General features: G+C 44.5%; 1 protein-coding gene across 1 annotated transcript in view; it reads left to right on the top strand.

Annotated features, from left to right (window-relative positions):
- The first annotated feature begins 11609 nt into the window (after positions 1 to 11609).
- LOC124775335 (galactosylgalactosylxylosylprotein 3-beta-glucuronosyltransferase P-like) overlaps positions 11610 to 27192 on the top strand; it is a 193725-nt gene continuing 178142 nt past the window's right edge. The window contains exon 1 of the mRNA XM_047250167.1: positions 11610 to 11837. Coding sequence (XP_047106123.1) covers positions 11610 to 11837 — 228 coding nt within the window. The remainder of the gene's footprint in view (positions 11838 to 27192) is intronic.

Genomic DNA, 27192 nt, shown 5'->3' with positions numbered 1-27192 from the left:
AGCTAATAGTTTGAAGGTCTTCGTTCAGATGTTACACTAATTCTTTCTTTTCTAGTTTACTGAAAAAGTAATGGAACTCCAGGTTAATATATCAACAATGAAAAGAAAACATATATTGCTACCTACTGTAAAGATAACATGTTAAGTTGCAGACAGGCAAGATACTTACACATTACCTTTCGGTCAGAGCTTTCACCAGAGAAAGAAAAACACACAGATTCATTCACACAACCAAGCACACGTCACACCCTCATAATCATCAGCTCTGTCAGCTTAGACCAGAATGCAACTGTCACATGCAAAGGAAGCAGCAATCTGGAGGTGGTAGGGAAGGGGAAGTTATTGGTGGGGGGAGAGGAGAGCACCATGTCGCAAAGTGCGTATAGACTAGATTGCCAACAGGCACAGTGTCTGGAGGTTTTGGGCAGGGGCATCAGATAGGTCAGGAAGAATGTAGCGAAAAAAGAGAAGACTGAGGAACCATGTGTAGTTGAGTCGACAGAGTTCCACGCATAAAGAGGGAGGGAGACAATAATACGGAGGAAGTGATAGGACAGACGTGACACTATGTTACGATAGGCGGAGGCTGGGAAATTTCATGAATGCAGAATATGTTGTAACGATAACTCCCATTTGTGCAGTTCAGAAAATCTGCGGGTGAAGGGGAGGATCCTGATGGTTCAGGTAGTGGAGCAGCCATTTAAATAAAGCATGTTATACCGAATTGCATTTTGTGATACTGGGTGATCTACTTTGCTACTGGCCACAGTCTGGTGGTGGTCACCCATCCTGATGGACAGCTAGTTATCAGCCATACCAACATAAAAAGCCATGAAATGATTGCAGCAGAGGTGGCATATGACATGGCTGATTTCACATGAGGCGCAGTCTCTAATGGCGCAGTGTAAGTCTGTGATGGGACTGGAATGATAAATATCTAGTAGCTGTAGATGTAGGAAGTATGCAGCAGACCTCAGTAGTTACGGTGGCTAGAACAGTTGCAAAGTCGAAGAGGAAGAAGAAGGTTCTGCTGTTAGCTAGTTCTCATGGCAGAGGTGTAGGCCAGCAGTTCCAGGAACTGCTGGGGAGTGAGTACCAGGTCACCAGCATTGTGAAGCCGAATGCAGGATTGGCTCAGGTGACTGTTAACATAGGGGGGGGGGGTTATGTAGGGATTTTACTAAAGAGGATGAGGTAGTGATTGTGGGAGGGGCTGGTAACAGTACTGATAGGGATGGGGAGTATGACATACATAGTGACTTGGAAAAGATAGCCACTCACACTGGCAACACGAATGTGCATTTCGTGGAACTGTTTCAGCGTCACGATCGGCCTCATCTTAATACAGTTGTCAGGCGTAATAACATGAGACTTGGGGGTGCGCTGATAACAGAAAACATGGATCACATTTCAGTGGTGTCGGTGGAGTCGATCAGCAGGACAGGTTTCACTAGACATGGCCTTCACCTCAACAGGTGTGGGAAGGGAAGGTTAGCTTATAGGTGACAGCATAGGTGGGGGTGGTGGGATCACTCATGGGAAAATTCCTGCAGTAGTGGGTGTTAGAACTGCACCTTTTTTAGATTGAAGTCAGCTGATAGGTATTCCTGTTTAAGGGAAGTCTCTCTAACAAAGGAAATACTTTTGACAAAGCTTAGGTATCTGAGTAATGAGGGAATTAGTATATTTCATCAAAATATACAAGGTATTAGAGATAAAGTTAGTGAATTGCTTATAGATGTTGACTCTGAAATTATTGGTGTATCTGAACACTTCTTAAATAAGGAGATAATTCAGAGGCTTCCTTTTCCAGGATACAGGTTGGCTAGCAGCTTTTCGAGGAGCGCTTTGCGGTGTGGGGGAGTAGCCATGTATGTGAAAAACGGAATACCATTTGAGTCAATTGATGTTTCAAAGTACTGCACTGAAAAGGTATTTGAATGTTGTGCAGGTGTGGTTAAATTTAATGGAGTTAAACTTCTAAGTGTTGTTGTTTATACATCCCCAGACTCTGATTTCACAACATTTTTGCTAAAGCTAGAGGAGGTTCTTGGTTCACTTTATAGGAAATACAAAAAGTTAGTTATATGTGGTGACTTCAATATTAATAATATAAGTGATTGAGCAAGGAAGAGGATGCTGGTAGACCTCGTTAATTCATATAATCTTATGCAAACCGTATTCTTTCCAACGAGAGTGCAAGGGAACAGTAGAACAACCATAGACAACATTTTTGTTCATTCCTCATTACTAGAAGAGCATGCTGTTAGCAAAAAGGTGAATGGCCTTTCAGATCATGATGCACAAATTTTAACTCTAAAAGATTTTTGTGCTGCAACACGTGTTAAATATAGTCATCAGCTGTTTAGGAAAGCTGATCCAGTTGCTGCAGAGACCTTTGTATACCTTATCAAGGAACAAGAGTGGCAAGATGTTTATATTGCTGATACAGTAGACGATAAATGTAATGCTTTTCTCAAGACTTTTCTCATGCTCTTTGAAAGTTGCTTTACGGTAGAACGTTCAAAACAGGGTACTAGCACAAACAGGCAGCCTGGGTGGCTGACTAGAGGGATAAGAATATCTTGTAGAACAAAGTGGCAATTATATCAATACGTTAGAAACAGTCAGAATCTAAATGCAGCAGCCCATTACAAACAATATTGTAAGGTGCTTAAAAATGTTATTAGGAAGGCAAAAAGTATGTGGTATGCAGATGGAATAGCTAAGTCTCAGGATAAAATTAAAACCATATGGTCAGTCGTAAAGGAAGTGGCTGGTCTGCAGAGACAGGTCGAGGATATAGAATCAGTGCGTAGTGGGAATGTCCATGTTACTGATAAGTCACATACATGTACAGTATTTAATAATCACTTTCTGAATATAGCAGGTGAACTAAATAGAAACCTAGTCCCAACAGGGAATCGTATAGCACTCTTAGAAAGAAGTGTTCCGAGACTGTTACCTGAAATGCTCCTCCATGATACTGACAAGAGGGAGATTGAGTTAATAATTAAATCACTAAAGACCAAGAACGCTCATGAATATGACGGGGTTTCTAGCAGAATACTGAAGTATTGTTGTATGTATGTTAGCCCAGTACTTAGCCATATCTGTGACTTTTCCTTTAGGAGTGGTCGGTTTCCTGACCGATTAAAGCACTCGGTAGTGAAGCCATTTTATAAAAAGGGAGACAGGGATAATATTGACAATAATAGACCCATTTCTATGCCATCGATGTTTGCTAAAGTTATCGAGAAGGTTGTATATACAATATTACTGGAGTATTTAAATTCACATAATTTGCTGTAAAATGTTCAGTTTGGATTTAGAAATGGTTTAACAACTGAAAATGCTATATTTTCTTTTCTCTGTGAGGTTTTGGACGGATTAAATAAAAGGTTGCGAGCGCTAGGTGTTTTCTTTGATTTAACGAAGGCTTTTGACTTTGTTGACCACAAAATATTACTGCAGAAGTTGGACCATTATGGAGTAAGGGGCATAGCTTACAATTGGTTCGCCTCTTACTTTAAGAACAGGAAGCAGAAGGTAGTTCTTCGCAATATTGAGAGTGGTTGTGATGTTCAATCCCAACGGGGCACTGTTAAGTGGGGTGTTCCCCAAGGGTCGGTGCTGGGGCCACTGCTGTTTCTTATTTATAGAAATGATATGCCTTCTAGTATTACAGGTGATTCAAAAATATTTCTGTTTGCTGATGACACCAGCTTGGTATTGAAGGATCTTGTGTGTAATATTGAAACAGTATCAAATAATGTAGTTCATGAAATAATTTCGTGGCTTGTGGAAAATAATTTGATGTTAAATCACAGTAAGACTCAGTTTTTACAGTTTCTAACTCACAGTTCAACAAGAACCGATATTTTGATCAGGCAGAATGGGCATATCATAAGCGAGATGGAACAGTTCAAGTTCCTAGGCGTTCGGATAGATAGTAAGCTGTTGTGGAAAGCCCATGTGCAGGATCTTGTTCAGAAACTAAATGCTGCTTTATTTACCATTAGAACAGTATCTGAAATAAGTTACACTTCAACACGAAAAGTAGTCTACTTCGCATATTTTCATACGCTTATGTCGTATGGTATTATTTTTTGGGGTAATTCTTCTGATTCAAAAAGGGGTATTTTTGGCTCTAAAACGGGCTGTTCGAGCTATATGTGGCGTAAGTTCGAGAACGTCTGTTCTACCCCTATTCAATAGTCTGGGAATTCTGACATTGCCCTCACAGTATATATTTTCTTTAATGTCGTTTGTTGTTTGCAATGTTAGCCTATTCCCAAGTGTTAGCAGCTTTCACTCAGTTAATACTAGGCAGAAATCCAATCTGCATGTGGAATGCACTTCCTTGACTCTTGTGCAGAAAGGAGTGCAGTATTCTGCCGCATCCATTTTCAATAAGCTACCACAAGAACTCAAAAATCTTAGCAGTAGCCCAAACTCTTTTAAGTCTAAACTGAAGAGTTTCCTCATGGCTCACTCCCTCTATTCTGTCGAGGAGCTCCTGGAAGATCTAAAAATGAAGCAAATTCCAGTGTTACACTGTTGATTTTCTTTATTTAAACTTACTTTTCACCTGAATATGTTTTCTATATTTCATTTTATCTGTTTCTAATACCGTGTTATAATTTCATGTATTGACTTGTTCCATGACCATGGAGACTTCTCCTTAATTTGGACCCATGGAACAATAAATAAATAAATAAAATAAATGCTAGTTGGGTCGATAGGACAGGTATTGCACTTGGGTCTTCTAAGGACTACATACCTCATGGCGAGGGGTTGGGGTTAGGAGTGACATCGACTAGGATGTCCTGGAGGTTGTCTGGGTGGTGGAACGTCCTTGAGAGTGTGGGAATATCCTTGGGTAGGATGTCCTTCATTTCTATGATGATGGGTGATCAAAGCTCTGGCAAAGATATGGTTCAGTTGTTCCATTCTGAGGTGGTATTGGATCACAAAGGGGGCACTCTTTATTATCTATTTCTGGGAAGTGGTGGGAGGATTGTGGGTAAGGGCAAATGTCATGGGAAACCTGTTTCCAAATGAGGTCTTGGTGCCTCTTTACGAATGCCTTGTTGAGACCCTCAATTTAATGGCAAGGAAGTTTTTATTACTGAAACTATGGTTTCCCAGGGTGGACATGCTATATAGGAAACATTTTTTGGTGTGGACTGGATGACAGCTTTCGAAACACAGTTACTGTTGGTGGTTGGAGGTTTTAATATGGAGAGATATGTGGATGCACACCACAGCCCAGAAGTTCAATTTCCAGGAAGGTGACAACCCATGTTGAGGAGGACCAAGTGCATCAGATGGGAAAGAAGGTTTTGAGGTTGTGAAAGGATGAAGATGGAGTGTCTTGATTCTGAGCCACGATCATGAAGATATGATCAATAAACCAAAACCAGACTACGGGTTTGGCGTTTTGGGTGGCTAGGAAGTTCTCCTCTAGATGGCCCATAAACAGTTTCCATAGGAGGGTGCCATGTGCGGGCTTATGGCCATGCTGTTGATTTGGTCGTATAGTTTCCCTTCAAAGGAGAAGTAATTGTGGGTAAAGTTAGTAAAGTGTAAGATAGTGGATCTGCAGTCTGAAGGACGTTGGGAATGGTAGTGTTGAATAGCAGTAACACCATAGGCATGAGGGGTGTTCGTGTATAGGAAGGTAGCGTCAACAGTGATGAATAGGAATCATGAAGGTAAAGGGAGTGGGGGATGTTGAAAAGTCAGTGAAGGAAGTGGTTGGTTTTTCTTTTACATTGGACACTATATTATGAGCAATTGGTTGGAGGTTTTGGTCAAATGGGGTATGCAGGTTTGTTGAGTTAGTGGGTTTTGGGTAGTGTGTAGAAGGTGGATGTATGGGCTGTCATATGGGTTAGAAGGGAAATGCATTCATGTAAGAGGTTTTGGGAAGAGCCGAGTGATTACAGCTTATGTTAGATTTCTGGGATCAGCTCACTCTGGCAGAATTTATAGGTGGATGAGTCCGATAACTGGGAAAACCCTTCTACCAGCTAGTCACTGTGGTTCATAACAACAGTGGTGGAACCATTGTCTGCAGGTAGGATGATCAAGTCAGAATTGGTTTTTATTTTGTGTGTGTGGTTGTCCTTTATTTTGCTAAAAGGTAAGTGTTTTGAAGAAGGCACCTGGTAAAGGATGGTGATGATAAGTTTGAGGTAAGGAATTCTGAAAGGTGACCTGTGGAAGGTTAGGTGGGAAGGGGTGCAGGAGGATCATAATTGGATGGTGGTACAAGCTGGCAGATACAGGGTTCATTGTTGGGATTATATTGGTCTTGGTTAAAGGTATTTGTCTCAAAGAACGGACAATGAAAGGAGAATAGGTCTTTGACAAGTTGAGCATCATTCAGTTTGTGCATAGAGCTAAAGGTGAGACAGTACTGAAACTTCTGTGTGGGTGAGGGCAGTCACTATCCCCCATACCTACAGATTTCTTGTGCTGTCTGCCGTCACACCCCCAATCGTTCCACCAGAAAGGAGTGCCTCTTTTGTGGCCCAGTACCATTGCAGACTGGAACAACTCAACCATACCTTCTGCCAGGTGCTTGAGTACCTATCATTATGTCCTGAAATGAAGGACATCGTGACCAAAATTATTCCCACCCCATCACCCAACCAACCTCCACAACATCCTGGTCCATCTCTAAGCCACTCCCAATCCCTACCCCTTGCCACGAGGACCATAGCCCTCTGGAAGACCCAGGTGCATGTTGTGTGCTGTTCATCCACCCAGCATTGCCCGTTCTATTCCTGACACAGGCTTATCCTACACCATCAGAGCCTGGGCCGCCTGTGAAGTCAGGCATGTCAGATACGAGCCCTGCTGCAATCATTGCATGGCATTTTATATTTTTTTGGCTACCAACCAGCTGTCCATAAGGATGAATGACCACCACGAAACTGTTTCCAATAGCAAAATAGAACACCCTGTTGCACTATATGCAATTGGACTTAACATGCTCGATTTCAATGGCCGCTTCACTATGTGAGACATTTGGATTGTCCCCTCAGTCCGTCCCCAATAGCTGAATGGTCAGCGTGACGGTTTGTCAATCCTCTGAGCACAAGTTCGATTCCTGGCAGGGTCCAGGAATTTTCTCTATTCAGTGACTGGGTGTTGTGCTGTCCTCATCATTAATTCAGTACCATGTAAGTAGTAATAAGTGAATTAAGTATGCTAGCATATGCGTGAACTCTGAGTGGCGGCCAGCGTCTTGAAGGTCATTCCAAGACCCTGACCGCAACCCACACACAGGTGGTGGGAAATTCTCTATCCTTTTCTTTCCTATCTTTCTATTTACTTCTTCTTAAATACAAAATGAAATTGTTTTCCATTTCTGTATAACTTATATTATTTGCAAATGTATTCAAAAGATGCACAACGAGTAAAAATGAACAAATAGCGCAAAAGCCCGCCTCCACGAGGTGGGACACGGGCAACAGTGTGAGTGGGATCGAGAACAGGGGAGGTGACACACAAACCACTCCTGGGTCCGAGCCCAGTCACAGTGGCCAAGAGGCTTAATACGACCCACCATGAGGAATTAGAAGGTGGGTCAATAAACAATGAGCAGCAAGTGAAAAAAAAAGTGTCCTCATCATCATCCTGTCATCCTCATCGACTGCCGGTCGCCGAAATGGCGTCAAATTGAAAGACCGACACTCATAGAATGGTCTGCCCGATGGGGGGGGCCCTAGCCATACAAATAAATAAAAAATAAACTTCGTCCCCTCTGCTACCAGCTTTTCTAAATTGCACAAATGGGAGTTATCCTTACAACTCATTCTCCACTCGTGAAATCATCCCAGCGACAAACTACGGCAACATAGTGTTCCCACACCATTTACCTAACAGTTTCCAGCACCTCTGTCCTGTCATATCCTCCCTTTTACCATAACATCTCCCACCCTCTTTGTGTGTGGCCCTCTGCTAACCCATCTACCCGGGTTTTCTCCTTTTTCGCTTCATTCTCCATCCCCTTTCTCACCTCCATGCCAAAAACCTCGATAAACTGCGCATGTTGACCGTTTAGTCCATGCAGTCTCTGCCAGACAGCTCTCTCCTCTCTCCCCACCATACAGTGTTGTCCCTTCCCCTTCCTTCACCCCTCCAGATTCCTGCTTCCACCGCATATGACAGTTGCATTCTGGTCTGAGCTGATGGAGGTGACGATCATGTGTGTATAGGGTCTGCTTGCATGTGTGAACGAATGTGTGTGTTTTTCTTTTTCTGGCAGGAGCTGGGGCCATTGCTACAAAAAAGTCATAGTTACTGGTGTTAGTTTCGATCTGGATATCTTCAAAGAGGTCAGGTCTATTTGTTGCCATTAGATGTAAAGTACACTACTGGCCATTAAAATTGCTACATAAAGAAGAAATGCAGATGTTAAACGGGTATTCATTGGACACATACATTATACTAGAACTGGCCTGTGATTAAATTTTCAAGCAATTTGGGTGCATAGATCCTGAGAAATCAGTACCCAGAACAATCACCTCTGGCCATAATAAAGGCCTTGATACGCCTGGGCATTGAGTCAAACAGAGCTTGGATGGCGTTTACAGGCCCAGCTGCCCATGCAGCTTCAACACGATACCACAGTTCATCAAGAGTAGTGACTGGCGTATTGTGACGAGTCAGTTGCTCGGCCACCATTGACCAGACGTTTTCAATTGGTGACAGATCTGGAGAATGTGCTGGCCAGGGCAGCAGTCGAACATTTTCTGTATCCAGAAAGGCCTGTACAGGACCTGCAACATGCGGTCGTGCATTATCCTGCTGAACTGTAGGGTTTCGCAGGGATCGAATGTAGGGTAGATCCACGGGCTCGTAACACATCTGAAATGTAACGTCCACTGTTCAAAGTGTCGTCAATACGAACAAGAGGTGACCGAGACGTGTAACCAATGGCACCCCATATCATCACGCCGGGTGATACGCAAGTATGGTGATGACGAATACACGCTTCCAATGTGCGTTCACCAAGATGTTGCCAAACACGGATGCGACCATCATGATGCTGTAAACACAACCTGGATTCATCCGAAAAATGACGTTTCGCCATTCGTGCACCCTGGTTGTCCACTGTTCAAAGTGTCGTCAATACGAACAAGAGGTGACCGAGACGTGTAACCAATGGCACCCCATATCATCACGCCGGGTGATACGCAAGTATGGTGATGACGAATACACGCTTCCAATGTGCGTTCACCAAGATGTTGCCAAACACGGATGCGACCATCATGATGCTGTAAACACAACCTGGATTCATCCGAAAAATGACGTTTCGCCATTCGTGCACCCTGGTTCGTCGTTGAGTACACCATCGGAGGCGCTCCTGTATGTGATGCAGCGTCGAGGGTAACCGCAGGCATGGTCTCCGAGCTGATAGCCCATGCTGCTGCAAACGTCTCCATCTGTTGACTCAGGCATCGATGCGTTACAGCCATGCGGATAAGATGCCTGTCATCTCGACTGCTAGTGATACGAGGCCGTTGGGATCCAGTACGGCGTTCCGTGTTACCCTCCTGAACCCACCGATTCCATATTCTGCGAACAGACAGTCGCGATACGATAAACCGCAATCCCGATAGGCTACACTCTGGCCTTTAACAAAGTCGAAAACGTGATGGCACGCATATCTCCTCGTAATACGAGGCATCACAACAACGTTTCACCAGGCAACGCCAGTCAACTGCTGTTTGTGTATCAGAAGTCGGTTGGCAACTTTCCTCATGTCAGCACGTTCTAGGCGTCGCCAAGGCGCCAACCTTCTGTGGATGCTCTGAAAAGCTAATCATTTGCATACCACAGCATCTTCTTCCTGTCGCTTAAAGTTCGCATCTGTAGCATGTCATCTTCGTAGTGTAGCAATTTTAATGGCCAGTAGTGTATTTCCATCGTAAGTGGAGTTTCAAACCATCTGTAACAGGTTGTTTTCGCAAATGGCATTTAATAAAGTCTCCGAGGAGCTCTTTTTATGCCCACCATTAAAAATATTGTCGTTTTACCATTTGACTCTTGAGGATTAAAATTACATCTGATGGTTAGAGTGTGACTGGGGAAGTAAAGTAGAAGTGAACTGAGGTTTCCTCTAAAGTTTTCAATTGCATCAGGAGGTGATTCGCAGTAAGACAACTGATGGAGTAAGTACTCACAAATGTGAATAGATTGTGGGGTGGCGAAAACTCGAAAGGAACGCGAGACATCTCGACGCTGACGCTTTACAAACGGGCCTTGGCCTTGGCCCGAGGTGTACGAGTTTAGACTTATTACAGTCGTTCCTCCTGTTCCTGGTGATGCGATGGTGATGTGGCCTCACTGTGTGGTGTGTCCTCTCGTTGTCCGGTGTCTATCTTTTCCTGGCTACTAGGATGCAGGCATACTAGTGGACTTTGATGTTTTAGGTCTTCTTTGTCTCGCGAGAGACGTTCTACAGCGCTGTCTGCAGGTCTGCAGACAGCTTCCTCGTGCCGTCGCGAACCTCGTTCTTCAGCCGCACGATTGCGTCGTCTAGGATGTATTCCCAGTCGCGCGGCGTGAAGACCGGGTTCGCGTTGATGGTGTTAAGATCTTTCTTTGTCACGAACTCGAGCAGAATTTCCCGATGCCCGCCACGTATCTCCAACGCCTGTGTGGGAGCGACGGCTTCCATTCCCCTTCCACCTGGGCGAAGAGGTATGGTTTCTTTTGGGCGTTGGAGCGCCCATCCCGTAACATGGTGGCAATCTTCTTCAGCACGTTTCGCATGTTCGTGCTGTCCGGGAAGGGTATGATGTCCGTGCGAAGATTGCCATCCTCCTCTTACTTCCCCTCCTGTGCTGCCTCCCCGCCTGGAGTTGGGGAAGGAGAGGACGGTGCCACGTCCATGGGCGTCTCCCCGGTCTCCTGTATTGCTACAGGTTCCGGGGCGACGTCCGTTTGAGTGGCCACGTCCTTCTGCGACGGTAGGTCCGTCTGCGTGACGGCAGGGGAGGCGCACCGCAGGGGAGGCGGGTGCGGGGGCGTGAACCATCTTCTTGTTCAGAGCCCGCAGCTCCTCGCGCAGCTGCTGGAGCTCACGATGAACTGCGACAACTTCTTCTTTGAGCGCGGCCCGTCCCGCCGCAAAGGCGGCTCGGAGGCCGGCCATGGCGTCGTCAGTGGCGGCTTCGGCTTCGGCTTCGTGACGGCGCGGCTCGCACCCGTCGCCAGAGCGGGGTGGGGGGGGGGGGGGCCGTCGTGGCGCTTGACACCAACGCAGCGCTTGGTACGGCGGTCTGACGACGTGACTCCCTGAGGTAGCTGCAGCTACGCGGTTTGGAGGCGTGTGACCCGCCGCAGTTCGCGCAGCTGCTGACCACCCCACGAGGCTTCGTGCAACTGCGCGTGTCGTAGATGTAGATGTAAGAAAATCTCGAGATATAACACGAATCGTGCTCAAGTGCAAGGAAAGTCGCAATCCAATAAATGGATGGCCGCCTGGGGTATCCAGGTGTATCGTACAGCTGCTGAGTCGTATGGAGGTAATCTGCAGATTTGGTGATAAGGGGGCAGGCGATAACGGTGCGGTGATAGAGGGGCAGATGATAAGGGATCAGGAGACAGGGGAACCGGTGCAGCAGGCAGAGGCCGCCATGAGCGCCGACCGGCCGCTGCGCCGGCTGTGGCTGCGGCTGTGGTCGTTGCCGCAGCCCCTGTCGCTGCACCCGCGCTCCCGCCGCCTGCTGGCGGCCTGCTGGCTGCTGGCCGGCGTCGCGCTGCTCCTGCTGCTGCTGGGCGCCTTCCGCTCCTACTACGCCGCTGCCCTGCAGGTAAGCCGTCACCCTCAGGCTACTGTGCGCGCATCAACTTCGTACTGAGGTGCCGAAGCCGTGAGATAGCGATGTGCAGGTATACTGGTCAGGGGTGCTCGCAGGGTGGGGGGGTGGGGGGGGAAGAGGGGGCAGTGGGGGCAGTTGCCCCTAGTGAGAATTCATTCAGTTTACGAATATAAAAAATACCAGCAACTTTAGGGCTCAGTTATTTATGATTTAAAGTACCCGTAAAATTACCACTAAAGTAACCGAGAAATATCGATAAAATGATGTAAAAACGACATAAAACATATGTAAATAGAATTACAGGATGAACTGGAGCAATGAAAAACTTTAAAGGAGAATAGAACTAAATTTAAAAAATGATGATAAATTTAAAAATTGTGTTTTTCTTTAAGAAATCTCGTTCGTTGAAGATGTGCAAAATTGTTATGTATCCGCGAAGGATGACAAGATATCCTTCAGTTACTTCCGAATGTCGATTTTTAATAGCAGGAAATCAAGTAGTTCAGAGAGAAAAAGCTTAGGACAGGATCAAACGAAAATGGCGGCAAAATGTACAGTCTGCTAATGTAAAAACAGGTTTTACTATAGTTATAATGTCAGTTTCTTATGTTCGTAACTCTGGCATGGTGCTAAAAGTGCATCAGTATTTCTAAATTGCATATAAGGGGAAAACAACTGGCTTGCCATGAAACGACAAATTCTCTTCAGAGAACAATAGTAATTCAGTAAGCATATTACAATGCGTAGGCCAATTCCAAAATAGAGCTGTATCACATGAAAGAATCGTTCTTAGTTAATACACTACGCAGCTGCAGAACACTATTGTTAAGTGCATAAAAGCAGCTTTGACAGTAATGTAAGTGAATTTGACCAGGTTTACACAGTTGAGTGTGGTGAACCGTTTTTCTTCCGGACTGTTAATTTAAATCCAACTGCATGAGCAGTATTTTTAAGCGCTTAAACAATTATTAGTGGTAAGAAAACAATTTATTAGCAGAATATGGTTCAGAAACATAATATATATATATATATATATATATATATATATATATATATATATATATATATATATATATATATATATGTGTGTGTGTGTGTGTGTGTGTGTGTGTGTGTGTGAAGAAAATGTTTTGCCGCTACTGAGACAAAAACCTGCGGGCGCCCCTGATACAGGTGGCGGTAGTATCGCGTACGCCAGGTACAAAAGTACAGTGCACTGGCACGTCTGTCAGTTATACCCAAGTGATTCACGTGAAAAGGTTTCCGACGTGGTTACGGCCGCATGACGGGAATTAACAGACTTTGAACGCGGAATGGTAGCAGGCCTTACCTCTCACCACGGGCAACGCAGATGCCGATGGCCGGCAGCGGAGTCGTTTGCGTAGAGTTGTCAGTGCTAATAGACAAGCATAGTGTCAAATAACCTTCCGCAAACAGTAGTATTGAATGAACTGTGGATGAAGCAGGACCAACAGGCATTACATGCATTGAACAAAAATAATAGTGCATTGAGCATAGCTAGTCTCTAGTTGAAATCTAGATCTCCCAATAAAATTTTAAAAGGACGACTCATAGCTTAAATCTATTATTTACAAGTCAATATAACAGGCGCTGAATGCAACAGCCTTCTGAATGCAAGCTAACCTGATGCGAAATCAATGTGCAAACGTACGACGAACGTATCCCTTAGAACGGTGCGACGAAATGTGGCGTTAATGGACTGTGACACAGACAGCCGACGCGAGTGCCTTCGCTGACAGCATGACAGCACGGCATCGTCTGCAACGCCTCTCCTGGGCTCGTCACCATATCAGTTCTACATCTACATCTACATTCATACTCCGCACGCCACCCAACGGTAGGTGGCGGAGAGCACTTTACGAGCCACTGCCATTGCCTCCCCTTCCTGCTCCATTCGCGTATGGTTCGCGGGAAGAACGACTGCCGGAAAGCGTCCGTGCGCGCTCGAAACCCTCATATTTCACATTCGTGATCACCTCGGGAGGTATAAGTAGGGGGAAGCAATATATTCGATACCTCATCCAGAAACGCACCCTTTCCAGACCTGAACAGCAAGCTACACCGCGATGCAGAGCACCTCTCTTGCAGAGTCTGCCACTTGAGATTGCTAAACATCTCCGTAACGCTATCACGCTTACCAAATAACCCTGTGACGAAACGCTCCGTTCTTCTTCAGATCTTCTCTGTCTCCTCTGTCAACCCGACCTGGTACGGATCCCACACTGATGAGCAATACTTAAGTATAGGTCGAACGAGTGTTTTGTAAGTCACCTCCTTTCTTGGTGGACTACATTTTCTAAGGACTCTCCCAATGAATCTCAACCTGGCACCCGCCTTACCAACAATTAATTTTATATGATCATTCCACGACAAATCGTTCCGTACTCATACTCCCAGATATTTTACAGATGTAACTGCTACCAGTGTTTGTTCCGCTGTCATACAATGATACAATAAAGGATCCTTCTTTCTATGTATTCGCAATACATTACATTTGTGATGTCACCGCCAGGCACCACACTTGCTATGTGGTTGTTTTAAATCGGCCGCGGTCCATTAGTACATGTCGGACCCGCGTGTCGCCACTGTCAGTGATCGCAGACCGAGCGCCACCGCGAGGCAGGTGTCGAGATACGGACTAGCACTCGCCCAGTTGTACGGACGACTTTGCTAGCGACTACACGGACGAAGACTCGCTCATTTGCAGAGCAGCTAGTTAGAATAGCCTTCAGCTAAGTCCATGGCTACGACCTAGCAAGGCGCCATTAGCATTACATTGCATTTATCTAGAGAGAGTCTCACTTGTATCATCAAGAACGCTGTATACAAATGATGGATTAAAGTTAAGTATTCCAGCAGCTACGTACTTTTCTTTATAGCATTCATTACGTATCCTGTTTCAGACCTCACGCCACCCTGCGTGAGTTAGCGCGTGCATCTTGGCCGCCTCTTTCTATTAGTGTACGTAGTGTTGGCAAGTCTGCCGACACAACAACATTTGTCTATGTTAAGGGTCAGTTGCCACTCCCTGCACCAAGTGCGTATCTGCTGCAGATCTTCGTGCATTTCGCTGCAATTTTCTAATGCTGCGAAATCTCTGTGTACTACAGCATCATCCGTGAAAAGCCGCATGGAACTTCTGACACTATCTACTAGGTCATTTATATATATTGTTGGATACTAGACGACTGGGAAACCGTACTCTGGCCACATGGTTTCCAGTTTCGGTTGGTAACAGCTGATGGTAGGGATCGGGTGTGGTGCCCACCTCACGATGCCATGGACCCAAGTTGTCAAGGATGCACTGTGCAAGCTGGTGGTGGCCCCTTAATGGTCTGGCGTGTGTTTATCTGGACTAAATTCTATTCTCTGTTCCATCTGAACCGATGATTGACTGAAAATGGCTACCTTCGGCTACTTGAAGACCATTTGCAGCCATTCAACCATAGAATTTTTATGGGTAATATTTCGTCTTGTCCTGGGCAACAACTGTTCGTGATATACGTAGAAATGTGTGTTCTAATAGGACAACTATGCAAGGAGTTCCATCCAATAATATCCAAACAGCAGACTCTGTACACGGTTTATTAAATTGCCAATAGTAATAAGTTAACTTGGCATCAAAGTTTAAAATTATTTATATAAAAAAACTTCGAGAAATATAATGACGCTTAGCACCATAAAATGAAAGAAGCGCGACACACAGCCAATAAATATAATAACAAAATAATAATTTGATACATCCAAAGGGCGAGGGCAACTCCCAACGCAATCACAGACGAGCAAGCTCTCAACACTTCGGAGCCTTCCCACTAGAAACGGTCCCCGAAATAAACCGCTGAGAGCTCCCCGACATGCCTCCCACAACTGCCCGTCACTTACGCACTTTGGTTATGTTCTGTAACACACGACAGATAATATCAACACAAGATAAAATTAAAAAATACAGTATAACATCCCGACAGCACATGATAACCTCGGTGCCGTTAACTCGGGCGCTCTTAATTAGTGCCGGAAGCCAACACACACAAATCTCAGTAAACTATTCTCGCTCCTTAAAACGAAACAATAAAAGCCAAGCGCACATGAATAGTCAAACCACAGTCTTAGAACTGCCTTAACGACACCAAACGCGACTATGCCAGAAGTTAATAATAACACAGTGAGAAAAATACAAAACATAGCACCAAATGCTGTTACACGACCAAACTGACGAGATCGTGTTGTTCAGGTCCGACAAGACAACATATACCAAGCAGCAGTAATTCACTATGTATACACTGTACAAAACTACCATTCTTAGGCAGACTTTACCTAACACATCAAATGCCAAATAAACCATACATGAACGCTACTGCCGGCCGGCCGGCCGGTGTGGCCGTGCGGTTCTAGGCGCTTCAGTCTGGAACCGCGTGACCACTACGGTCGCAGGTTCAAATCCTGCCTCGGGCATGGATGTGTGTGATGTCCTTAGGTTAGTTAGGTTTAAGTAGTTCTAAGTTCTAGTAGACTTATGACCACAGATGTTAAGTCCCATAGTGATCAGAGCCATTTGAACCATTTTTACTGCCGGCCGAGGTGGCCGAGCGCTTCTGGGCGCTACAGTGTGGAACCGCGCGACCGCTACGGTCGCAGGTTCGAATCCTGCCTCGGGCGTTGATGTGTGTGATGTCCTTAGGTTAGTTAGGTTTAAGTAGTTCTTAGTTCTAAGGGACTGATGACCTCAGAAGTTAAGTCCCATAGTGCTTAGAGCCATTTGAACCATGAACGCTACTCCGGGCAGGACTCCAGTTGAGCAAATAAATTAGTACCAACAAATATCGTAACGAGCCCCCCCCCCCCCCACACACACACACAGCAAAAAGTTCCAACAACGCCGCCCCACATCAGAAAGTTCAGAAACCGCTGCTGGAGCTTCCAGGGGAAAATCTGAAGAGCCAACCGAGCCCACACCCTAACCTGGCAGACGACTCCAAAATTCAGCAACTAGTTGTCTCCGGGCCAGAGTATCACAGGACCCCACCGGACCTCCACATCAGACAGGCAGGAAGAACAAGTAAGCCGACCCCAGTTAATCACCACCGCATGGCCAGCACAGCGGCGAGTCGCCTCCGCCCCAGACCACTCTCCTCATATTGCGAGGCACAACCACCTTAGCGCTAGTCACTAGCAGGTCAGGCAGAGCGAAATTTACGTTCCGTGCAATCCCGGGAAACCAACTAGCCTCTCGCTTTCCGCCGGCCACCACAAACACACGCCAGCGACGTCATAGCAAATCGCCACCGGAGCGCCACCCACACCAGGACAACGAACTATAATCGATTACGGTGAGCGCTCTGAACAAGATCACAGGATAGCGTCGCGCGCCATATCACACGTAAATAACGTTCTGGACAATTAGAGCGACACTAAGCCCACCAAATATTTATGGGACATAATCAGGAGGTCACTTTGTCCAAAATATCCTGCACCGGCAAATATGGACTTATATAGAGGCAGCATGAATCAATATTTCTGCAGGGGACTTCCAAAGACTTGACTCCACGTCACGTCGAGTTGCTGCACTACACCAGGCAAAAGGAAATCTGACACGATATTATTCACCTCCGTGAGTAACTCTTTTAATTATATCGCGAGTCTGGACTGTTATTAAAATAATAAATGAAAATAATAAGAATTCAGCACTCCAATATCTGATTTAAACTGCACTCGACAAAACAGTTAAACAGCCACTTTTTAGAAATCCCGTAGTTGTCTCCCATTACAGCGTAGAAGTTTGAAATTTGACGCAAAGCCTACTACAACTTTCTTCCGTGAAGGTGCAAAAGCATCTAGTCCAGTCACCTTCGGACTTGGAGAAGTTTCAAGCAGCCGAGTGTAAACACATCATGGAGAGATAAAGCCAGAGCTCTGAACTTCATGTGAGAGGTAAAGTGATGTAATAATGTCACACAGGCACAAAATTCACCACAATTATTTCCAACGCCACTGTAGTCGTGTCACACGATAGGAAGCTCTCACAACCAGTTTTAAACACATTTCACCCTTTCTGTTGTTACCTATGTGCTGAAGGTGATAACCGTGATGCCCAGCACTGCAGTCACACGGTTTTCCCGTGTGTGACCGTGGAAAACATTCCAGACCCACCGCCGCTCAGCATCCACACAACGGTGGCATGAAGGGCGAAATAAATGGACTCTTTTACTTGGGGCCTTTCTAACATTCTGCGTGGTGTCTGTTTGTTCTAAGTCGTGTCTCCCTACCACTTCCGCGCAACGACGCTCTGAGCGTCTTTTTTTGGGAACTGACTAAGTTGAACCTGGGACCTGAGGCTGGTAAGGAGACGCCAGACCACACATGACATGTAGAGTTCAGAAGAGTTCAGTGGGACTAGCGATGATACAATCAAATACTTAATGATTTCAGCGTCAGCTCCACTGCACTCCCTGTATAAAAATCTTAATACTAACTAAATTTAGTGGAAGGGGTTCAAGGCTTTCCTATTTTTAGTTAGCTGGTAAAATGACGTCGAAAAAGCAGTTAAGTCTACCATTGGAATTTCTACTCTACTCACAAAACATTGTTTATAAATTGTGCTATTGATGAAAGGAAATATTTTAATACAGGATGATAAAAACCAACTGCGTTCAACAAAAATGTGAGTGAATATTCCCTGAATGGGTTTCCAAGTTCTACAATGGATCGAAGAATGACCTATGCCATATCATATCTATAATCTAGGTTTAAATTAAGTTTCATAAAAGAGAAAGCTATCAAAAATGGTCTACAGTGACCCTCAGTTATCTTTAATTACTTATTTAACTTGTCGTAAATTACAGTGGCTGATGTGGCTTCTCAATAATTACATAACAGAAAAATCATCGAGTTTCAGATTTTAACTTCTAGTAGCAAATGTGAATACCATGAGCTTCAATTGACGATCGACATTAGTATTATGCAAAAAGGGGGTGTAACAGATGAGACTTCTGCAGTTCTGAGGGAAGCCTTATGTGGCATCACGTGCGTTCATTACCTTGACATTGGTTAGGCAGCGTCAGGGGGCAGCGGATGGCCCAGCTCCACACACCTCGCCGTCTCGGAAGCAACTCTTTCTAACTTCTCCTTACTACAATTTACTGAAGTTTATTTAAGAAAAGGTATCTGGATGTGTTTTCAACTGACCAATCAGGGTCTCAATGTTAACCTTAAGCTTCGCCTGCAAAAACTTCTGTCTATCCAATGAGAAACATTATACTTTTCGTGGTGGGGCAATGTTTTTAATGTTTGCTACGTAACAGAGACGCGAAAAAGTCTCACGCTAAAACTTGCAACTGGTGTGGCCCTTTTAGTGTTATCGTAAGATCTAAACTGTTCTTCTGGAGGGCTCTATCTTTTAACATGGGCTGGGGGGTCGTCTTGACGGTCGGCTGGCGATGTGGGTGTCCATCCCTTATCGTAGGGCCTTCTAGCTTAACACGGTTCTGCTCTCGGATTCTGTTCTCGTTTCTCCCCTCCGAACTGCGTCTGTTTCACAGTGGGAAGGTATGACATGCATTTAGGCGTTCTTGTGTTAGTCTGTGGTATTCTATTTGCTCACTTGTTGATCGTATTACTTTGGTTAATTTAATGTCAGGATTTATTCAGAACTATGTGACATAGTGCCGGATTTGCTATCATGTCGGGGTTTTCATGGAAGGTGTTGGATTTGCCTGACACCTTACATTCCCACACATTTCGAAGTCGAAAACGACAGTTCGCTTTGTGACGAGCAGGAGGAAGGCGTTCTTGACAATTTATCACGCTGATGATACCCTCGCGGACGATTGAGTCCTCATCTAAGGACACAGTGGGCCTGCAGTCGGTTTGAACGTAATCGCACGCCTCTGAGATGTTGTGCGACCGCAATTTTTGCTCTGAGTTACAGGGTGGTAATCGGTTCGAAGCGTTCAAAACCAGACGACGAAATAGAGAGGGTCGTTTTTGCTTTTTCAGTCCTACTGCTTTGCGTCCTCCTGTTGGGCGTTTGTGAGTTTGGGGGAGATGGGGGCGAGGGGGTGCGACATTGAAATACGCTTTAATAAAACTGCTATGGGTCCCTCTAAATCCCACATTTTTCCAACATCGTCCTCAGTGCCATCTGCGCACCTTTATTGACCACATCAAATATGAAGGCGTACAGAGATAACCAGGCGCTGGTCAGCAGGCGCCAGTGTTAGGCAACCATTTTGAGAGAGCGTCGGATGATGGGACACCTCACATACCTTTGCGTTAAGTGGTGGAGCGAACTGCAACTCCTCCACGAATAGCGAAAGATCAGTGACAAGCACCTGTAAAGATAAATCTCAAGAAAGAAGAATAGGCGAGTCATCTGAATTGGTGACACCTGGGAAGAGGAGGCGCCTCGAGAAGACGGTCGCAAAACTAGCCTCTTTCACGAAAAGTGCAATTATACGTTAAATACGTGCATGTTATTCGAGGAAGGAGTGTCCGACAACCAAAAAGCAGCGTCCTGCACTTGTCGCACCGGACCTGTTTCTGGGTAGTGAATCGCGCTTGCTAAGACTTGTGGAAAAGTTAGGAGTCCGCTGTAAATCTATTTTATTACAGATCCGTGGTGCCAGTTTCTTAGGGAGTTAGTAGAGGCAAATTTTGACATCATTGGACTTCATGAAATTGAGTGAATGCAGGGGACAGATTAAAACAAGGGTGGATAAACGATACCATCTGACATGATATGGCAGCTCCGATTGCTAGAGGAAAGAGAACAATAAATGCCGCGCATGCCGAAAAATTCAAAATATTTCATTCCTAGTTGTCAAACAAGACCTCAGACTTCCACTAAAAATTTTTTCTTTGGGCCTTGTAACGCTTCAACGTGGGGTTGGCCTTGTCGTTACGGATTTGGCGGTGTTAGTTACAGAGGGTGTCCGGATGCCTTTCCTGCCGCCACCCTGAACCCCCCTGGATGTCAGTAGTTTACCCCATATGCCTGCGTCTAGTGGAAGCCATTAAATAGTGCGAACGTCTGCAAATGCCTGTGAGTCGTGTAACTGAGGCGAAACGTGGGGACCAGCCAGGTATTCACCTAGCGGGATGTGGAAAGCCGCCTAAAGACCAAATCCAGGCTGGCTGGCATACCAGCCCTCGTCATCAATCCGCCGGGCGGATTCTATCCGAGGTCGGTGCGCCTACCCGAGTCCAGGAAGCAGCGCATTAGCGCTTTCGACCTCCTGGCGGATCAGACTTCCACGAAGATATGAACCAAAATACTTGTTTGAAGACTTTCTGCTTCGAAACATAACGAAAAACTCTGTACTTTTTATGAATAACGCTCGCAACCATTACGTCGTACAAGATAAGGTTTGTTGGCTACATCAACCTAAGACACGGTTTCACAGTAACTTAAAAAGGGCATGATTGTTAGAATTCCTGTCGCAACACAAGCCACTCAGTTGGGCTCGGGTCGAACGATGCATTGCTAGAGACAGTAGCAAAGAATAGCGTTGCCTACAGTGGAACGCCTTTAGAATTTAGCAACTGAAACAGTGACAGAGGAAGTGTGCAGAAAACTGCCAATGGCCGTTGCTTCCGCGTGCAGTCGGCGACAGCGCCGCTGCTTTGGACCTTAAGAGTCACGTGACAGCTTGTCTAAACCAGACTACAGCGAATGTTTCCTTAATGAAAGAAATGTAGGCGTCGGACTTTTGTAATACGCAGTATTCGAATGCTACCACTCGAGTTTCAGGTAGCCAGTCGTGCCCTTATTACACAAAAGTACTCTTCAATAATATTACATACACTGTCGACAAGCTGACAATTGACACGACAAATCAGCCACCACAAACAGTCCGACTTGATTTTAATCGTTGGGAAAATAGTACTAAACGTCATAAATGGATAAAACCATTACTCCAGAGCGCATTTGCCTGTTAGAAGACGCCCAATGTTATCGTGGTACCACATTAGCTCACGTCGCATAGAATCTTACACAAAATGTAATAACCAGTAAACGTAGTGTATCATGCAGCTCTGACACTTTATTGAAACAATAGCTCTGATTCATGTTGTTTTTCAACTGACAGTTCGTTTAGTAAAGGTCAAACCAAAAGCGTAGCACCAATCAGCAATATTCATATGACACAAAGGTTGCTAATACACGCTGTGCCAAGTGAATTTCACTAATTATTCAATGTGCTAAGGCATTTTGTGACTCTACACGAGGGTGCAGTTCAAATGGCTCTAAGCACTATGGGACTTAACATCTGAGGTCATCAGTCCCCTAGACTTCTAACTACTTGCACCTAACTAACCTGAGGACGTCACACACATACATGGCCGAGGCAGGTTTGGAACCTGCGACCATAGCAGCGGCGTGGTTCCGGATTGGAGCTCCTAGAACCGCTCGGCCACCGCGGCCGACGAGGGAGAAGTTACGATGAACTTCTTACCCAGGCAATTTCACACAGATTCTTAACCATCTCGCAATTCTATTTCATATTCTTCTCCTGCTCCCTCACTTCTGGTTTCAGATTGACTTCAGAAAGAACTATTCAGTTAATGTGCAGTTCTCGCCAATAACTTTGTAATTTGGACTGAGATTTTTGTGCAATCGGCGCACACTGCCCTTTTCTCTGGAGCAAGATCACAACCTCTTCTCGCCGACCGCCCTCCAAAGAGTTTCTCTCGTTTCTCTGCCAGTATTATCTTTGGTCTGTGAAGGCATTTTGGCTATTGTACATTCTTCAGAGATAGCTATTGCTAGCTATGGAATTTCAGACAGGACTTTTTTTATATTACGAAATGAAAGCATATTTTCCTCGGAAAGTAGATATGTTTAAATGGTGAGCAGTGTAGCAATATGCATATGACACAAAGGGTGAGCAGTGTAGCTTCATACTGGAGTTTCAACATACTACTATTAACCTCAAAATCTAGGTTGCCGCAGCGTATTGATCTGTAAAGTGCTCAGAGGTTCGGGTGTGCTCCATGTTTAAAGCATGTTTCGTCACATAAAGCGAAAACTAGTGTTTCTTAGTTTCTGGAACACTTGTTACTCGATACGGCACCAATGTTTATTAACAAAAGTACTATTATGTGCGGTAGTAAGTTAAATTCATGTCTACGTTCAGTGTATCTTGGTGGGCGAATGCCAACTTTTTATTTCAGATGGAGAGCCAGCGACTAAAACAAAAGATACTTTAGGTGTGCCCCAGGCAAATGTGGTGGGACAGGCGCTGTACGTGTTGTACATTAAATTATTTATTTATTGCTCCTTTATTCTAATTACATTATGGCTTCAAGAACTTCTCCTACATATGACCAGGAACAATGAATAGGAAAATTATTACATAACAGTCAAAGCAATAATAATTTGCATTTTTAATAAAATAATGGGCAATAATAATAATAATAATAATATTGAAGGAATGTAATATAATGAAGGAATTGGGATGATATAGATTAGGCATTACATAAAAGACTCAATTATAAAGCTTGCATTATTAGTAAATTAATTGGCAGTAATAGCATTAAAATATGAATGATAACATAATGAAGAATGATATTGCTTAGGTATTACATAAAAACTCATTAATAATAATTTGCGTTGTTAACAGAAAGTAATAATAATAATAATAATAATTGAGGTTTTAAGCAAGATATTTCTTAGTTTATCACTTGAAACTTTTGTTAGTATTAGGAGAATATTGTTCAAAAGTCAGGTTCCTCATACAGAAAATGATTTAGAGAACATGGCAGAATTGTGTAGTGGTACAGAGAGGACTGAGAATGTGTATTTCTGCTGTGTTTTTTCTGATAACAGTGTAAGAACTGAAGATAAATAGGAAGGAGTGCAATGACTGAGAAAACGATACAGAAAACTTAGTGTATAATCATCTCCACACTTATTGGCACACGGCCATAATAATTGTTCACAGGCAGGAGTGATATGGTCGAGGTAGTTTGCATCACAAAAGTATGGCACAAAAGGATTCGTCGCCAGTTGAAAGCGATGTGAGTTCTCAAACTAAAATCATTGAATGATAAGATCACTATAATCAATGAGTGGACGTATTAGTGACTGTATGAGTTCCCTTTTAAGTTCAAAAGAAAGTTTCTTTTCTAGTGTATGTTTGTAGTGGGTGAAGTGATGCTGATGCCTTCTTAGAGACTGCAGCTGTTTGTTCAGTCGAGTCTAAGTGATGGTCTAGAATTTTCCCTGATTTCTTTGCAGGAGAAGAAATGGTTATTATTGTGTTTTTAGGATTAAGAGTGAAAGAGATTCTCGGAACCGAGTAGTAATAAGTATTTTGTGAGCGGTGAAGACTGCTTGCGTTTAGTTTCAGATGGGTTGAGATTCAAATGTATTTTCTGTGTGCATTCTGATAAATTAAACAGGTCAGCATTTACGTACTGTAAGTTAGTGCTTGCAGCGCCATGCAATTAAATGCCGTCAGCTTCTAAATGACATTTGCAATGGTAAATAGTGATCGACACATCATTAACATATAATGAGAAAAATTTATGCCGGCCGCTGTGGCCGAGCGGTTCTAGGCCCTTCAGTCTGGAACTGCACGACAGTTACGGACTCAGGTTCAAATCCTGCCTCGGGCATTGATGTGTGTGATGTCCTTATGTTGGTTAGGCTTAAGTAGTTCTATGTTCTAGGAGACTGGTCACGTCAGATGTTAAGTCTCATAGTGCTCAGAGCCATTTGAACCATTTTTTAGGAAAATAGTGGGCACAATACTGATATTTGTGGGATCCCTGATACTTCTTTCCCCATTGTGACCTATTTGCTCCGATCACTACACATGTCGTGTAGTTATTAGTCTCGATGCAACTTAGTGGAATAAAGCACCGTAATTTGGTAGCTTGATTCGTCTACATAATATTGTAAATATTCCACCCGCAGCAGTAATTCTTAGTGTAGCTGTAACCCTAACAACGTATGGGACAACTTTATCTCACAAAAAAGTGTTGGAGTAGATCGCTCATTATATTAATGTAGAAAATAGGTGCATGCAAGGAAAAAATGGCAGAGTATTTCGTCTGAGGAAACAAATTAATTTTTTGACCCAGAACAGAAAGAAAAGAATCAGTGTTGTTTGTACAACAGTAAAGACCTAGCCATAAAATGGGCAGGTCCTCTACAAATCCTACGGTGATTAATTTTTTAACAAGTTGTCTTTTATCTGAAGAGCTATTGCACAAAAAGTTTATAGCAGCAAGAACACCGAAGCAAAACAACATGGAATTCAACAAAAAGTGAAAGTTTCCAAGTCCAGAGAAGTTTTATCTCCATCACATGGTTTTTGAGAGAATTTGACAACAGTGCATTATGTGCCCAAAAGAAGAAATGTGTCCAGTTGGTCAGTTCTCTACACCTCATTAGCGCAGTAGATGAAGAACGTTAAAAGAAGCCAGATATAGTACTCTGCTGGCCACCCAAAATGCATATGAGGTGAAATTTTCAGCATGCATTTGCGGCGACGAGAGATAGACATGATTAGTATTTTAGCGCATCAAAGGCGCCAGTAGCCCCACCTGCAAGCGCTGTATAAATGGGGAACAGGCGGCCGTCTGGACCTACCGGAATTGTTATATCGTGTGGCTGTTTCGTGTGAGCAGCTTCAGTAAGCCTCGTAGAAGACAGCGAGCTTCTTTCGAGCACGTTTCGCAGTTCGACCGAGAAATAATAGCTGCCTGCGGTTTATCCGTCAGAGAAATCGGTGGTCTTGTCGGACAGAACCAAGCAGCTGCGATGCGGATCTGCACTCGCTGGTTGCCGGAGGGAACGACGTACCGACGGGACCGATTACATCCACGTCGTTGCCCCACTACGCGCGGTGACAGGTATGTTGCGGGCGTGGCAGTGATGGATCGCTCTGCCGCATTGCGAACCGTATCACAACAAATTCGGTCTGCTGCGCAATAAGCAGTGTCCGCGCGTACCACTCGACGTCGTTTGCGGCACAGTGGACTTTCCACAAGGCGTCCATAGCTCCGTTTGTCAATCACAGGTTTTTTCGGCGGTAATGGTGCGACGAATGGAGGACATGGACAACCGAATGGAGCGACGTTGTTTTTACCGACGGATCCCGATTCTGCCTGCACCATTGTGATGTTCGGAGTAGTGTCTGGAGACATCGTGGTGAGGGATTGTTGAACTGGCACCTATGAAGTGTCATACTGCCCCTGCACCCCGTATTATTGTTTGGTGTGGTATTGGATTCCACCCCCGCAACCCCTAGTACGCATTGCCGGTAAACTAAACAGCCAGCGTTACATCTCTGAAGTGCTGGAACCCGTTGTCCTCCCATACCTTCGGAGCCTGTCGATGGCCACATTGCAACAGGATAACGCGCGACCGCATGTGACACGCAGTGCTTCAGACTTCTTCGTCGCCCATCGGATTGTATTGCTGTCTTTGCCCCCTGTTCTTCCGATCCCTCGCCAATCGAAAATGTGTGGTCGATGTCTGCGGAACGACTGGCCCGGAATACAACACCCGCTGCTGTACCGGATCACCTTTGGCAATATGTGGAAGCAGCATGGACTGTTGTACCCGAACAACACATCCAAAGCCTCTGTGTTTCAATGCCGAGGCATGTACCAGCAACTGTAGCCAGCAGTGACGGCAACACGATACCGCTTTCATCTTCAGCACTTCATATAGGGTTGTATTTTCAGTAATGTGACCTTTGTACTACGTATTATCTCCTAAACCAATTTGTCTATGATATTTCCGGTCCTTGGAATTGCATGCTGGATGGCCAGTGTGGCCGCCCTCCGTCGATTTGCTGACGCAGACTTCTCTGACATAAGATACTGATATTGTTATCTACTGTGTACACCAGACTTCTCGTTAAATCTACACATCAGATGCAGAAGCCACAAACATCTTCACTGTAATGGTGACTAAATTTCGGGTTTGAATGCTAATAATTAATGTTAACTTTGTGCTCAGTCGATCACCCTTCATTTGTTGCTGCGTTACCGAAGACAAGATAGTTAATATCGTCTTTGGATGTTAGTAATTATTTACCAATATACACGTCATTATGGAAATAACTTAAGTTTTTTATTAACAACATTCGATAATAATTAAATGATCATGAATGATTGCTTTTTGCATAGGGGGAAAAGGAGGGTTGATCTTACAATTACACACAGCAATTACGGCAACTAAAATGTTCGTTATTTTTATAGGTATTGTACTAAAGCCACGGTCCATTACTGTACTTCGATACAGTCAAACTTCGTAAGCTCTTATTTTCATAAAGCTAAGTGTCCAGTTCCGTTCTTATACTCAATTTAACGTCCA

This window comes from Schistocerca piceifrons, chromosome 2 (genome assembly GCF_021461385.2).
Source record: "Schistocerca piceifrons isolate TAMUIC-IGC-003096 chromosome 2, iqSchPice1.1, whole genome shotgun sequence".
Classification (NCBI taxonomy): Eukaryota; Metazoa; Arthropoda; class Insecta; order Orthoptera; family Acrididae; genus Schistocerca; species Schistocerca piceifrons.
This window is presented reverse-complemented; position numbering and strand designations above follow the sequence as displayed.